The sequence below is a fragment of the Excalfactoria chinensis genome, chromosome Z, assembly GCF_039878825.1.
Source record: "Excalfactoria chinensis isolate bCotChi1 chromosome Z, bCotChi1.hap2, whole genome shotgun sequence".
NCBI lineage: Eukaryota > Metazoa > Chordata > Aves > Galliformes > Phasianidae > Excalfactoria > Excalfactoria chinensis.
In genome coordinates, this window is record NC_092857.1 from 44,848,307 (window position 1) to 44,863,642 (window position 15,336).

Genomic DNA, 15,336 nt, shown 5'->3' on the forward strand with positions numbered 1-15,336 from the left:
AGAGGAAAGGAAAGGAAAGGAAAGGAAAGGAAAGGAAAGGAAAGGAAAGGAAAGGAAAGGAAAGGAAAGGAAAGGAAAGGAAAGGAAAGGAAAGAAAAGAAAAGAAAAGAAAAGAAAAGAAAAGAAAAGAAAAGAAAAGAAAAGAAAAGAAAGGAAAAGAAAAGAAAAGAAAAGAAAGGAAAAGAAAAGAAAAGACCTCATTTACCTGAGACTTAACAGACCAGCAACACAAATGAAACAATGGCATGGAATGACAAAGAGAAATTCAGAATCCAAACAATGAACCATACTTGTCTTTGGTCTTGTTCAAGTGCTTCAATGCCTGCTTGTGTGCTGAGGGGGACAGTGTCTGTGACATTGCTTCTCATACCCATACACCAGCCAAAGGTGTTGCACTATGTTGGCAGTGCAGGGTGAGATGGGGAAAGAATGGGTACAAGGGAGGGGGGAGTGCCTGCTTTCGAGTCTGTTCAGAGTGGCTTAGGCACTTTGGAGATAAAGGAATGACTCAGGGAGAGGCCCAGAACTCATGCAAGGTGCCAAAGGTTATCTGAGACAAAACCAAGAAAAATCTGCCAGTACCTGTGATAGGTCTGTCATGTTTCTTTATTGAAAGAAATTGAAAGTCAAAAGGAAAATTCATATCTGGCAGCTCACAACTGGCTGAACTCTACTATTCATGGAGTAAGGTTTACTGTGGGCTGGGAGTGCTGAGGTACAGAAGTGATGACATGGCTGGGCTGGAAAGCTCCCACAATGAAAAATGCTCAGCAAGTATTATTTAATAAACCACTTCCCCTTTTGATCCTGCTCTGTGAGCCTCGCTTGTAACAAACTCCACACAGTGTTCCCACAGCATTTTTCAGATTTTGGATCTAGATGTACACACCATTCAGGGGCTCAGCTCACAAAACAAAATACCTTTTATTATTATTATTATTTTTCTTCTGAGCATGGGGACAATACTACCTGCTTATAACATCAAAGCATAGGCCACACAAGATCCTGACTTACACCAGTCAGTGATGCAGCTGTTGAGGCACAAATAGAAAAAAAAGATACCAAATATCCATCTGTTCTGACCCTCTGTTGGCAGTATTGTCCAACATGGGGGACAGCATGCAGCAAACCTTGCTTCTGCCCTATGGACAGTATTTGACTGGATGAAGAAATGAGTCCGTGGTGGGAGCTAGGGATAGGTCAACAAGCAAACCTTAGAGAAATCCAAAGCAAAGCAGTATGTGTTCATCCTCTTGTCTGCTTTTTTTGTAGACTCCTCCAAGACGAGAACAAGGGAGAATATAAATGAATGAGCATGTCTTTTTTAGCATGGGAGCTTTTGAACTGGTTTCTCTTATGCATTAGGGAACACAGACCAACTCCTCACATCAGTCAGAGTGTTTCAGATGTGGTGGTAGTATCAGCAGATTTCACTGCCATTGAATGGCTGGAGCAAAGAACCAAGCTTTCTGTCTTTTAGCTTTCAGGAGTGTTGAATCTAATTCTCTCACAGAGCATCCAAAAAAGCTGCCGCCTTTGTGACAGGAGAGTTTTCAGTTTTTTGATATCTACTTAAATAAGCTTTACTTAATTTACTTAAGCAAGTTTTACTACCTTAGTAGTTGCTGAATTTGCATGGAGTGAGTAGGACACTCTCCCCAGAAGATGATAATTGCTCAGCACTACCCAAGCATTGATACAGAGTTAAAAGAGTCTTCTGGGTCATTGAAGTCTTAGTGGGACAAACTCATCTCACTCTAAATGAAAGAGCAGAAAAGTTCTGATATTATCTGAAAGACTAAAACCCGTCTTCTTCTCTTGCAAAATCAAGGCATTTTGCACTAGAATGAACATATCTTGTCTGTAGATCCAAACCAGAACAAGTTCCCTTTGTATCAGCTGGTTTTGACTTGTAGATCAGTTAAACATCTTCAGCTTCCACCCTAGATGAGGTAGAAGCTTGCCACTGAAGTTACTTGAGAAGAAGCAAGGACTGCTGATATACCTGAATAATAATTGGGTGAATAGGACAAAATGGATACATTTATTTTCTTTCACAATATTTTTTTTTCTACTGTATGAGATGCTGCTAAAAAAAACACAGAATTCATGTTAGTTTACATAGTTTAGGCCTGTTGACTTAACTATGATGCTTATACTTACTTGAAATGATGACAGATGTCTTTTTAAATTCCATACCCGGAAAAGTACAGGAGCATTTGCCTAAGGTCAGTTATGCTGAATAAGTGAATCAGATAAGTTTCAACCAATTAAAATGCTTAATCTTAGGTACCTGATATCTCAGATTGGTTTCCTTTCTGTTGTTGTTTCCACTGTTTCCATGACAGGGACAAACTTCTGTGAGACAAACCCTGATTACATGGAGATGGTACCTTTCCACTGTATGCAATGCATGCTGATGAACTACAGATTCTACACCTGTTTTACTCAGTAGATTTATACTACTTTAATATGGGCTTTGAAAAGGGGGAGGCCAAGATTCACCCTTAAGGAAAGGAAACTACCTTTTCTAAAAAGAAAAGCCATGTTATTGAATTATTATGTTATTGAACCTGTTTAAATGTAAGAAAAACCTGGGACAATAGTGGAACAGGAGCTGAACTCGATGATCCCTTAAGGGTCCCTTCCAACACAGGATATTCTATGATTCTATGGTTCTGTGATTATCCTACAGTATTGTTGAGACTGAGATGGCATGATGCTCTTACAGCAGATACTACAGTGATGTAGCCAAATACAAAAATTCTGTGATCAGCTTTTCAGATGACAGTCCAGAAAACTTAGCAAGGGATTGTGTTCAAAACAAATCTGTTGAGTGTGTGTGTACTAGCAAATCAACACCTCCAGAAGAATTTGCCTTTTCTTATTTAGTTACTTAATGCTTTCTGTGCTGTAGTGGAAAATATCTGTGCCTATGTCTGGCTAAGTTATTAAGGACAAGGTTGAGAGAGATTTTGTCGTACTTTTGTAGAACCAACAGATACTACATACTGCTATATTATTATCTCCTGCAAATGACTGAAAAAGAATTGAGCAATTCATCCTTACTACATCTTTTTACAGTAGGTGTAGACTGAGAGCTCAATTTAACATCTGGAGGAGCTGAATCAGAAAACTAAATTACCTCTCCAAGGCAGCAGAGCAACTTAGTATGAGACATAGGAAACTTAGAATTTCTGGCTCTCCAGAGTCACGTCTAACTTTCACTTTCTCTCACAACTGCATTGAAGGATGGGTAGAAAACAGCAGTAATAATATACTGGAAACCAAATGCCTATCCTGCAAGCACTGCTGGGAATGAGACTGTCAAATATGGCACTGGGCAGAAAGAGGAAATTTAGTTAATCAGAGAGGCCAACATTCTTAGTCACTGTCTTCCAAGGAGTGGAAAGGTCCTCTAACAGTACCATGTACCGTAGTGTAGTTCTGGTTCTGTGCATGGCACTGGTCAGACCAAATCTGCTCTTTCAAGTTAAGTGTATGGCTAATTCCCAAAGTGACATGACTCTTTCTTAGATTCTGAGGCATTTAACTTCTATCAGCATCCGAGGGCAAATGACTCACTTCTTCTGAGTGATGTCAGCTGTGTAAGTCATGCATGATTTAGCTTCCAAATGATTATTTTATTTATGCCAGTGATGGAATTAAAACTGAAAACCTCTGCTTCCATGGGAGAACTGAGATATTCCTTCCAAGGGTAGATGTGCTCAACAATTGGCTAGTGTGACCCAATCAACAAGAATGTTAATAAAAATAACTAATAATTATTATCGGTAACAATAATTTAAGAAAGCTGAAAAGGATACTGTTCACACTTAGTGAACACTTCTTCCTGCTTTGGGTCAAAATGCATGTGAGGTTGTTCCTTTTCTATGCTCAATGTACAGTTGCCTTATTTAACATACATAGTACTATGGCTTATAATAAAAGTTGTGTAGTCTGCAGCTTTTTAATCTTTACATCCATTCAGAGGCATCTACTGGATGTGACTATGTACAAAAAAAAGGACTGATGAGTCTTGGGGTAGAGGCAAAGGGAAGAGGCAGTAGGGAATGGGAAGCAAAAGGACTCCTAGTGAGCATTAGAGGGCAGAGGTGCATGATGGATGGCAAGATTGTAAATCCCCATTGGGCAAAAGAGAAATCCTTTGCAGTACTGTTTATGCCCATCTAGCAGTCTGCAGTTATTACTTCTTGAACATGTCCTGCAGGGGACCCGGTAGGTATTTGATGACTGTGTCTAGAATGCTCTCTTCTTCCTCCTCCTCCTCCTCCCCACAGCCAGGAGGAATAGCCTTCTTTGGACGAGTCAGGCTTCCTTCAGCATTAGCTTCCAGTGCAGCCTGGGCCTCTGCTTCTTTTTCCTCCTTCTTCTTTATCCCATACTGTAGGGAAAAGATAACACATTGTCAGTCACCCACTCGACATGTTGGCCTATTAAGGGAGCCATCACATGTAGTGCCTAATATTTTATAATATGCACACCACTGCAAATGTTCTGCTTTTGCTGTTCCACAGATACTCAAATTACCATTCCTAACAGCTCTCCCTTAAATACAGCCCAGTGGATAGATAGCTCTCTCAAGACAAGATGATCAGATCTTCGGATCATTCAGAATCTGGGAGATCTGGGAGAGGATCTGAGACCACAGAGCCAAAGGCCTAGCAACGACAATACCGGTTCTGTGTTGTCAGTCTCTGAATGGTATTCTACTGTTGTTAATCCTACCCTTTTATCTAATAGGTCTGATGCTCAAGGTCATCATCCAGTACTTGAAGGGAACATATTAACAGTAGGGGCAATGGCTTTTTATGAGGGTGGATAGTGATAGGACAAGGGGAAATAATTTCAAACAGAGACAGTGGAGATTTAGGTTAGATATTAGGAGGAAGTTTTTCACACATAGGATGGTGACACACTGGAACAGGTTGCCCAAGGAGGTTGTGGATGCCCCATCCCTGGAGGCATTCAAGGCCAGGCTGGATGTGGCTCTGGGCAGCCTGGTCTGATGGTTGGCTACCCTGCACATAGCAGGGGGTTGAAAATAGATGATCTTTGAGGTCCTTTTCAGCCCAGGCCATTCTGTGATTCTGTGATCATCTGAAATGATTTTGAAATTCCATCTGCAACATTTTATAATAAAATAATATGGATGAGGAAAAACCTCAGGAAAAGCTAATTATCAACAATGTAGAGTAAAGTGGTTAAGACAGACAGGTAGACTGAAATGAGAATGACAGTTTTAGGCAGTCTGTGAGCAAGTAAGACCTCTCTGAAAATAAACCTCCATAAAACAGCCTATACATATTGAAATAAAGCTGACACATACTGTCTGGAGAGAAACATTCCTATGCCTGCAAGCATAATGGATACCTGAAATTCACCACTTCCATTAAGAACTGGAGGCATGGAACTAAGACTTAATGTGAATAACCAGAATTCCATTTTATTACTTTGTATTAAAATTTTTAGATTTAATAGGGGAGTAAGAATATGCCTGAGTGAATGAGAATGAAGAAAGAAGTGCTGTAGCATTTCTACTCCCTCAGTGATTCAGGTTTTCTTTCCAACTTCTATTTTGGAGGCATGCCCAAGGAAAATAATTCCTGTACCTCCAGCTCTTATCACTCCTCAGCCCTCATACATTTCAGCAATTCTCATTTTTTACTGGTATTTGCAGAAGTCTTTGCATAAAAATTGTTGAGATAATAGTGATAGTTAACAAAACCAAAATCAGTTCAAACTGTCACATGTAAATCTTCAGCAACAAGGATATCTTCAAGCTGCCTTCATCATTACATAAATCATTTCACTTCAGCTACAGTAGAGAAGCATTTAACCTTTGTGACTAAGGGGAAGGGCATTCAGGTTTGCTGAAGCAGTGGTCAGCTTCAAAATTCCTGCTGTGTTAGAGCCCCTCCCTTACTTCTGCTTAAACTTTAACTGAAGTACCAAAGGGAATTAAGATTACTCTCAGCACATAAGAACTGTAAATTAACTAACCAACTTAAAATCCTGCAGAGGAGAGCAAAACACTTGTCTTTCTGAAAAGAAAATTAGGTATGATTTCAAAAGGATCAAAGAATTGTGTGGGTACAAATTATCCACTATTTTCTCAGTATCAATAATACAGAACTGCTGAACAGACATGAAGTAAATGTCTTTTTCACAATTTTCACTTTTCACTTCTCCCATAAAGAAGGGCCCAAATCATTTACAAGTGAAGCTAAGAAAAACCCTTGCTGCTGTCATGACTTTCTGACTTCAGATACTCTGGGTTTTAACAAGAAACTTCTAAACATTTCTGAACAAATACAATATTTTTGGTTCATTTCTCCATCATCATTCATATTTGGGATGACAGTCTGCAAGACTGAAGCCAGTAACTTCAAAAATATCTAGTGAATCTCTAAATCAGTCCTTCAAAGGCAAAATGTTCACTAATGACATCTTATGATTTTTATGCCTAGTGGATGCCAGTCAAACCAGACTTCCTGGGAGAGATGTTCACAACAAATGGTGATCTGAGGCTAAGGAAGTATTTGACTCACAGCCACAGGGTTGAACTGGAAAAGAAGATCCAACATAATGTAGCTCGCACTACAGGGAAAATGACTCACATCAGTGTTCCTCCTAAGTTACATGTAATGTCTGCAGGTATTTCCCTCCATCTTTTATCTGCAGACCTGACCTTGCTTTGCCAGTCAGAGGAGACGAGCGGTAGTAAAGACCACACAGATCACAGTAACCCACCAGTCATCTACAACTCTTTCTTACTACAAGTATCATCTCATGTCTGGTGGATTCCGTAGCTCACGAACTCACTGAACAAACATCCAGAGATAAGGGATCAGAATCTATGGAACAAAAGCAATCACTTTACTACTGTGTCCACTGACCAAGGGAACCCTAAAAATTTATGAAAGAATTAGGACTGTACTTGTCAGCCTGTTTTTCTGCCTTTCCTTGGGAAGTTCTTACTGATTGTTCTCTCTGAGTTCCACAGTGTTAGACTGACCTTAGATTTTTACAGTGTATGGCCAACTGTTGCAGTACAGGGCAAGAGAGGGCTGGGAGAGAAATCTTCACTTTGAAAGAGCATTAGAGAAAACTAGATTCCATTGTACCAAATTACTGGCAGAAACTAAAAGTACAAAAACGTGTTTTTCTTGTTTTCTGCTAGTCATGATGCTATAACATGAAGAAAAGCAGCTATTAATTCCCAGTTCCTACTTAATATCCAAATGTAATTTTTGTTTTGGAAAAAAAAAATATATATATACATATTCTTCCTTGTAGAAAGATGTAATTTCAGCAAAAGCATTTATTTCCCAGGATGGGTCAGTTTTGATTATTCAGTGTTAAAATTTACATGCTCTATGATCAAAATGTAATGCTGTAATGTTTTACATTCTTTAGGAATGAAACTGCTTCAGATGAAGCTGAAGTATGAAAAGGAGTCTTAAAGTAAGAGGAACAAAATAATGAAAACAAGCATCTTAGTTTCTTCACATTAAAGTTTTGCATTAAGTCAATTAAAAACTTTAAAAATATGTACGTAACTGAAAACTATAGTGGCTCTTTTTCATTCTATGGCTTTGCTGAAGATGGGAGAACAAAAACTGCATTACATCCAAAAGATGTGAAGGATGAGAACTATTTCATTATTTTTTTTTCCTCAAAGTCTAGCTCCACAACATTTAGTATCTGAGGCTGTGTTTGTGTTTGCCAGCTCACCTCTCCAATTTGTTGAGATCTCTAGGGGTGGCAGCATGAACAACTGATGAGTCGGTTATTCCCTCCAGTTTTGGTTTGGTTTGCATTTTTTACTCTTTATTTATTTATTTATTTTCACTACCCCATCACCCAGATCACTACTGAAAGCATTGAACAGGATTTGGTCCAATACTGACCCCTGGGATACACTGACCACTGCCCTCCAAGTCCAGCTTTTCTGTCAATTTTTGATTCATCCCACTCTGCTCATCCTGCCTTTACTTCAACAGCTTCATTATGATGAACTTGTAGGATACAGTGTCAAAGGAGTTACTTAAGTCCAGGAAGACAATAACCACTGCTTTTCCCTCATCGGTCAGGTTCATCTATCCATTTCATTACAAAAGTTTATCAGGTTGGTCTGGCACGACTTCCCCTTGGTGAATCCATGCTGGCTACTTTTGATTATTTTCTTCCCTTTCAAGTTCCTGGAAATGATTTCCAGGATTAGCTGTTTCATCACCCTCCCAAGCATCAGTGTGAGTTCTTCTGGTTATTCTTCTTGTTCTTTTTGAAGATAGGAATGATACTTGCTTTCCTCAAGTCTTTGGGCAACTCTATCCCTTGCCATCTTTATTATCCAGATAATAAAGAGTAGCCTTGAAATTACATCAGCTTGTTCCCTCAGAATTCATGAATACATCCCACAAAGGTCCATATACCTGTGAATGCTCAGTTTGTTTAAGTACTCCCTGACCTGCTCCTCTTCCACCATTCAGCCTGGCCTCTGGGACCTGGGTCTCCCAAAGACCAGTTTTGCCGTTAAAAACTTAGGCAGATAAAGCATTCAGTACTTTGATCTTTTCCTTGTCCCAGGTAACCAGGTTTACTCTTTCCTTTGGGAGAGGGCCCACATTTCCCCTACTGCTCCTTTTATTAATGAGATACTTGAAAAAGCCCTTCCTGTTGCCCTTGGTGTCCTTGGACAAATTCAGTTCAATCTGGTCTTTAATTTTCTCAACTTGATCACTAGCTGCTTGGACAATGTCTTTGCATTCATCCCACGATACCTGTCCTTGCTTCCACCCTCTGCAGGGTTCTTTTTTAAATTTTGAATCTGGCCAGGAGTTCTGTGTTCATCTATGCCTGTCTCTTGGTGTATTTGCCTGACTTTCTTCCTTCTTTACTGGGATCTTTGAATATTAACCACGTTGGTTAAGCCTCTCTTCCTTCCGCAGCCTTATCCCACAGTACTCTACCAAGCAGATCCTTGAAAGGGTCAAAGTCTGCTCACATAAAGTCCAGAGAAGTGATCCTGCTTGTTGTCTTTCTCATTGTTTTAAGGATCTCCACCATTTCATAATCACTGCAACCAAGATTGCCTTAGAGCTTCACGTTCTCCCCAAGACCCTCCCTGTTGGTCCACCACAGAACCCCTCCTCATTGGCTATTCTGTCACTTGGGGAAGAAAATTATCATCAATGCATTCCAGGACTCTCCTGGATTGCTTATGGCTGGCTGTGTTGTCTCACCAACACATGTCTGGGTGAACAGAATTCCCTCAAGTTCCTACACTGTGTTTACATCTGGAGGGTTGGTATTTGGAGACATGCATAAAGACACCCCAGAAGGCAGTGGTAACCCATGTTGTTGAGAATTGTTCATGGCTGCTTGCGGTCACTGAGGATTACTGGCAGTGTTGCTATTCTCTCATTGAGTAAATAGCTCTTCTTTCCAGGGTTCTCTGAGAAGCCTGAATTTTTTTATTTTTATTTTTTATTTTTTATTTTTTTTAATTTTCCTGAAGAAAAAATGCTGCATATCAGCTAACAGTTTCAGTTTATAGGAAAAGTCTGGCATATGACTAATGAATGGTTAAATTACTCTTTTAGGGGATTTTTCTCCTCACTGGTTTTGTGTCGCCACAAGGTGGAACTGAGCCTGTGCCTGAACTTACATAACAGATACAGCCATCTCTGGAATTATTAATTTAATTAGAAGGTGAGCATTTAAAAGTAATCTGAGAATTTTCAGTGCCTGTTTCTTACCTGCTTCATATGTAAGTTACACGATACCTTTTCTTACACAGTCCTGTCTATTAAATTTCATTCGCATTCCAAACCATAGCAACAACAAAGGAAAGTATTTATCAGCCAGATTTGAAAATATACATTTAGAGAAGTCACTGAGAGCACCTTGCCCACCTTAATATCTCAGTGGCTGGCTTGACATTAACAAGTCCTCTACTTAAAGATTTTTGCAGTGAAGAATTCTCACCTACTCTTGAAGTTTACAATTTAGTTTTCTAACTATGTTATTCACTTCTACTCAGTTATTCATGAGAAATAAATTAAACTTTCCTCCTGAAACTAAATCTGTTTTGCTTGTGATGGTAATTAAACGCATGAACTCCCCATCCTAAGGTCAGCCCGCAAGCTTTTTCATCTTATTTTCTCCTCATCTTGTTGAGAAAGGGGAGCGAGGTGAACACCTGGTGTCTAGACAAAATTAATCCACCACACTAGGCCTAATACAATTTAGAGTAAAGTCCAAGTCTTAGAATTGGTCTTTAACTCCACAACTTTGAGAGCTTGGGGAACAGAAAATAATTTCTTTTGAAAACAGTGGAAAAAATAAGTGTTCTTCTGGCAAAATTGAGTAAGTGTTCCAAAGAAGGCTACAAGATCTTTCAGACAGTAGAAAAAAATGATCTCCTTTGCTTCACCTTCAAAATATTCTATGTACTTTGGGGCAGTCCCTTTCATTAACACAACATTTGGTGATTTTTCTTAAAAAGCACTTATGAACTTTATGAACACGTCAGCAATGTAAGTTCCAAGTACACCAGGTTAAAATGAATATAATACTGATTTAGTTATGCCTGAGAATCTCCGTGCTGATTTCCCTTGCCATGATTATATCAAAGATCTTCACCCCTTAGCATCTTTTCTATTTTGTTGTTAAACCTAATTTGTAGTTCATAGCTTATGAAAAGCAGAAAGCTAACACTCAAGATATTTGTCTCCACAAAGCAGTGAGCAAGTTCCTTTTAGAATTTCAGAATTATAGCACATCCCAAGTTGGAGGTGATCCTCTTGGAAGGGCATATTGGCATGTGGTACATGGACACAGTCTGAGGAGGTCCTGGTTGTGACATACTAATACTAGCAGCTTACATTACAGGAAACCCAGCATTTCTCATGTCTTCCCTATGTAAACTTGAGCTGGCTCAATCACATAAGTCATCCTGAACATTTCTGCATTTTCTTAAGAACACAAAATTTCATATGTTTATTTTGTTGAAGAAAATAAATATGTGTTATCTTTGGTATAAATAAAACTATTCAAAACGTCTTTGACTTATTGTCTTGCTTTTCAATCTCACAGCATTTTATGAAAGGTCATTAATTAATCCTCAGGTAACTCTTGTGAAATTGTTGTTTTCCTTAGGCTACATTTCCTCCAGGTAATGGCATTGGAGCTCATAGATGTATCCAGAGAAGAAGTAAGGCCAAGCTTATTCAGGCAGTGGCAGAATTCTCAGTAGATTATCACATCCAACACCCAAGGCTCTAACCTGCAAAGATCCCCATCATACTCTGAATATGCTGACCCCTTCTTTCAATGGTGCCAATGCTTACTACTTTGTCACAAACCTGCTGTTCACTCTGATCTTTATGTTCCTCACTTTTTCATTATAAATTGCTACGCTGAAGTGAACAGTGAAAAATCATGTCTCCTCTTATGTCAGAAAGGCTTCCTTTCTGAGTGGGATACCAGGTAACACATTTATATAGCTTTGGTGAAGGCAACATGCAGAAGAGTGCTCTTACACAGACAAAAGTTACCAATCCATCTACCTCAAAAAAAAGAGGACACTAAGATATTCTTCACTTATTCTAGTCATGATGTAAATGTTTTGCTCTTTGCTGACCCATAATATCTTTTGTGCACAGATGGGATGCGTACAGCACTTCTCCAAATTTTTTTTTTCTTTTTTTTCTTTTAATTTTAATTGACTATTCATTAGCACAAAGGGAGGCTGTTTGCAAAAAAGATGTTTATGCTTCATGCTTTCGAACATTTTTGGAAATGGGAAGTGAAAAAAAAAAACAACAAAAAACAGGATATGACAGTCCTCTAGATCAAATTTCAGTTTTTATTTGAAATAGTCTCTCACATTTTTTACTTCATATACAGTAATAAAAGATGCAACTTTTCAACTGAAAACATTAGAATCATACATAAAAATTTAAACAAATGTTGCACATTAACCAGTTTGAAGATCTTCTCCCTTGACAATCAAATTATATTAGATACATTATTGTCAGAGTTGAGATTCCTGAGAATTTTATCCTATGCCAGGACATGAAATTTTTCATGGACAGAATTAAGAGAAAAGAAAAAGAACAACTTTTTCTGTTCTTAAAAGTTATTTCATGAATTGTTAGTGTGCTGTCTAAAGTCAAGAGTCAAGATGAAAACTAATTGAGGGCATTTGTTGTAGAACTGAGGGAGCACTCGGGTTCTCTCACTCTTTTTTTAATTTATTTTTATTTTATCAGTGACCAAGAAATTGCTTGACCAAGTAATTCAGCTTGTTCAAAAGATTTAGTAGAACTGTCATGAAGGGAATGGACATGCTGAGGGGATTACTGCAGGCAGGTGTCAACTATTGTACATACTGGCGAGCTGCCTCAGCAAGCAAGGCTAATGAATGACACCATGTTTGCAATTGTTTCTGTGTTTTGCAGAGGCTAAAAGACCTGAGCAGAAGCTGTGCAGAAAGGCTGTTAGGATGAATTTGGTTTAAGAGTCCAAAGCAAGAAACGTAAATGACAGCACTCCACAGATGCCTTTAAATGGTAATGACAAAGTTCTTCTATCAGTACACATTGCAATGTCTGAAGGAGACAGGTTTGTACTGCTGAATACCTGCTTTCCCAGCTTGCTAGGGAAACAGAGCTGACAATTGCCTGTGTTCACAGCAGGTGAACTGAAATAGTCTTCCTAAGGTTATTTCTTCTGTACTGTGTTCAGTCCCAGATGATTCTCTGTGCTATACAACAGCGTAGATGAAAAAGATGGTTCCATTGGTCATAATGCATACACAACTCTGTAACTGTGTAGAAGCTGAACCGGGCAATAGATCTCCAAATTATACTTAACTCACCAGACTCCCAGTATTATAATATGTCTCCATTATTTGCCATATCATAAACTGTTAAGTGTTATCCCCAGCTCCACTTGCACAGCAAAATGTTCAGAAAAACACGGGTCACCTTGGAGGTACGCAAAGGCCTGCTGCAATATTATGGCCATGCAGTCCTTGTATAAAGCAGCTTACTGCTGTTTTCTCCCATTATTTCAAGGCTGACTCAGCAAACAGAAGTAGAAGAATGCAGAGGTCATAGAGCACAGCAGGCTGGCCACTCAGCAGTCTGCAGTGTATCTAGGCAAAACAGGGAGAGCATGATTTATGTATTGTTTTTTATATAGACTGTGTTTGGAGATGACAGAGATAGAGGAAGATATAAGCCGAAACAGGCAAATAGAGATAGTTGCACTGCTTCTAGAGCAGGGGATACATATCCAGCATATTTTCCTCCTCAGCTGCACAGTCCTCTCAAAAAAACAACTCTGTAGAAAGCCTAGGGCAATGACAGAAGAACTGATCAGGGTAACAGTGATGCATAGACTAAGCAGTGGTAAAGAAACAGACAGGTATGTTTTATGAGATTGTTTCTGTCCTAGTAAGATGAAGTAAGAAAAGCTGCTAGCAGCTATAAACATGATAGTCTTTCATAAGGCCACATTTTCAGTGGTGTAATCTGGAGTATCATTCTGTTTTGTGTAGAATATTATCAGTGAGGGCATTTCAGCCTGCTGAACTTATTTCCTTTCCCCTCTCCTTTCTTACCTTCCCTTCTCCTCCTCTCTCTTCTCTTCCCTCTTGTCTGCTTGTCTTTCTAATCAATTCATTTATCTCTGGCTTGAGGTTGAAGGAGTTGCTATGGTGAAGGAGAGAGATACAGCCTCCAGAAAGCTTCTGGGGAGGTCTTTTAACACACTTGAAAAGAGAAGACTATTTTTCCCCCTCAAGCAATCCATTTAAGTCTAAGCTCTGTCATGCAGTGTCAGTTAGCATGGGCAGCTCAGGCAGCACACCCATCTGTCTCTCTGTGCTTTATGACTGGTGATACAGAAAGCATCATAGCCTGACACACAGAGAGCAGTGAAACCTCTGCACTCTGAGAAGTAAGAGAGGAGTGCTGGATGTCTCAGTCTACAGGATTGTGCATCTCTATGTGTGCATGCATGTATCCAAGTATTCTTGTCACATAGATGTGCTGCTGCACAACTATGATAACTAGGGCTTTATCACCATAACAGTGGAAGAGGGCTGATGAGTAATGGAAGAGAACAGAGCAAAGTCAGGAAACTTCAGTTTTCTTTGTTTAGCTGTGTGTGAACCACACAGGAAAAGAACCAAGAGGAAGGAGGCACACAGAGGAAGGGGAATAAAATTTTTGGAAGGGAGCACTTAAGAAGAAATGTTGACCTGTTAACAAAACCTCAATTCTTCTGGAGCAGATCTACTCAGGCCACGTCTTTGAGATGCAGCAGACTCCTTCAGCCAGCTTTTCCAAGAACAGAGTATATTTGTAGACATAACTTCTGTGAGTTGACTGCCTAACTTTCTCCAAGAGCACCATTTCTCCAAGAATTCCTTGTGGATGCACTACCTTGCTCCACTCAGCTAGCTCAGGTGTTCAGCTATGTAAAAATCACAGCAACTCTTCATTCATACCTCAAATAATGTCTTCCACCACAAGTTCAGACCCATCTTTCTCTCATGGCACTCAGATGTGCCTATACATCAGGGAGCTCCCAGGACAGATACACAGAGGTGTACAGTTTTCAGCTTCCACCACATGCACAGAACAGACATGGATGTGGATTTCAGAGTTCTCCCTTGATCTTTATAGTGCCCCATCAGCACCTCCTGGATATTCTAACAGCAGGGTGACCCTGTGGTGATCTGATGGTCACTTCCTTCTCCTTCTCTGCACAAGTTTCAACTTGATCAGCGGTGGGTGCTTACTGTATAACAAAGTGAACTGGCCCTTCTGCTTAGTAATACACTGCCTGGACTATGCTACCTTGTCCTAGCCAAAATACTTCTTTTATGTTCTCACTCTGAGCTGGTATGAACTGCAATTTGTGAACAAAATTATTCTTCTTTAGGAAAAAAAGAGGAGCAGGCATAAATATCCAAAATACATATAATGATGTTTTCTAAAAATACAGCAGGAAACACTTTCTTTTTCCTTGTGTCTGCAAACATATTAACTTGCTTCTTCTTATATACACAATGCCAAGTATAACAATACCTTTCAGTAACAGTGAGAGGGAATGAGATGTAGAAAGTTTCAGAAGTGAAGGTAATTAAATTAGTGTTGAATAGCAATGAATTCCATATTGTAATCAGAGAAGAAATCTCCAGAGTAAGCAGAGAATATCTGACTCACGAAGAAGAATACAGGTCTCCAAAATATTGAGTTTTTGCTACCTGGATTTTGCTGAAATCAAAACAAT

General features: G+C 39.3%; 1 protein-coding gene across 1 annotated transcript in view; it reads right to left on the reverse strand.

The window, feature by feature from the left end:
• Window positions 1-581: 581 nt before the first annotated feature.
• Window positions 582-15,336, reverse strand: part of CPLX1 (complexin 1) — a 107,483-nt gene continuing 92,728 nt past the window's right edge. The window contains exon 4 of the mRNA XM_072359982.1: window positions 582-4,405. Coding sequence (XP_072216083.1) covers window positions 4,208-4,405 — 198 coding nt within the window. The 3' untranslated portion in view covers window positions 582-4,207. The remainder of the gene's footprint in view (window positions 4,406-15,336) is intronic.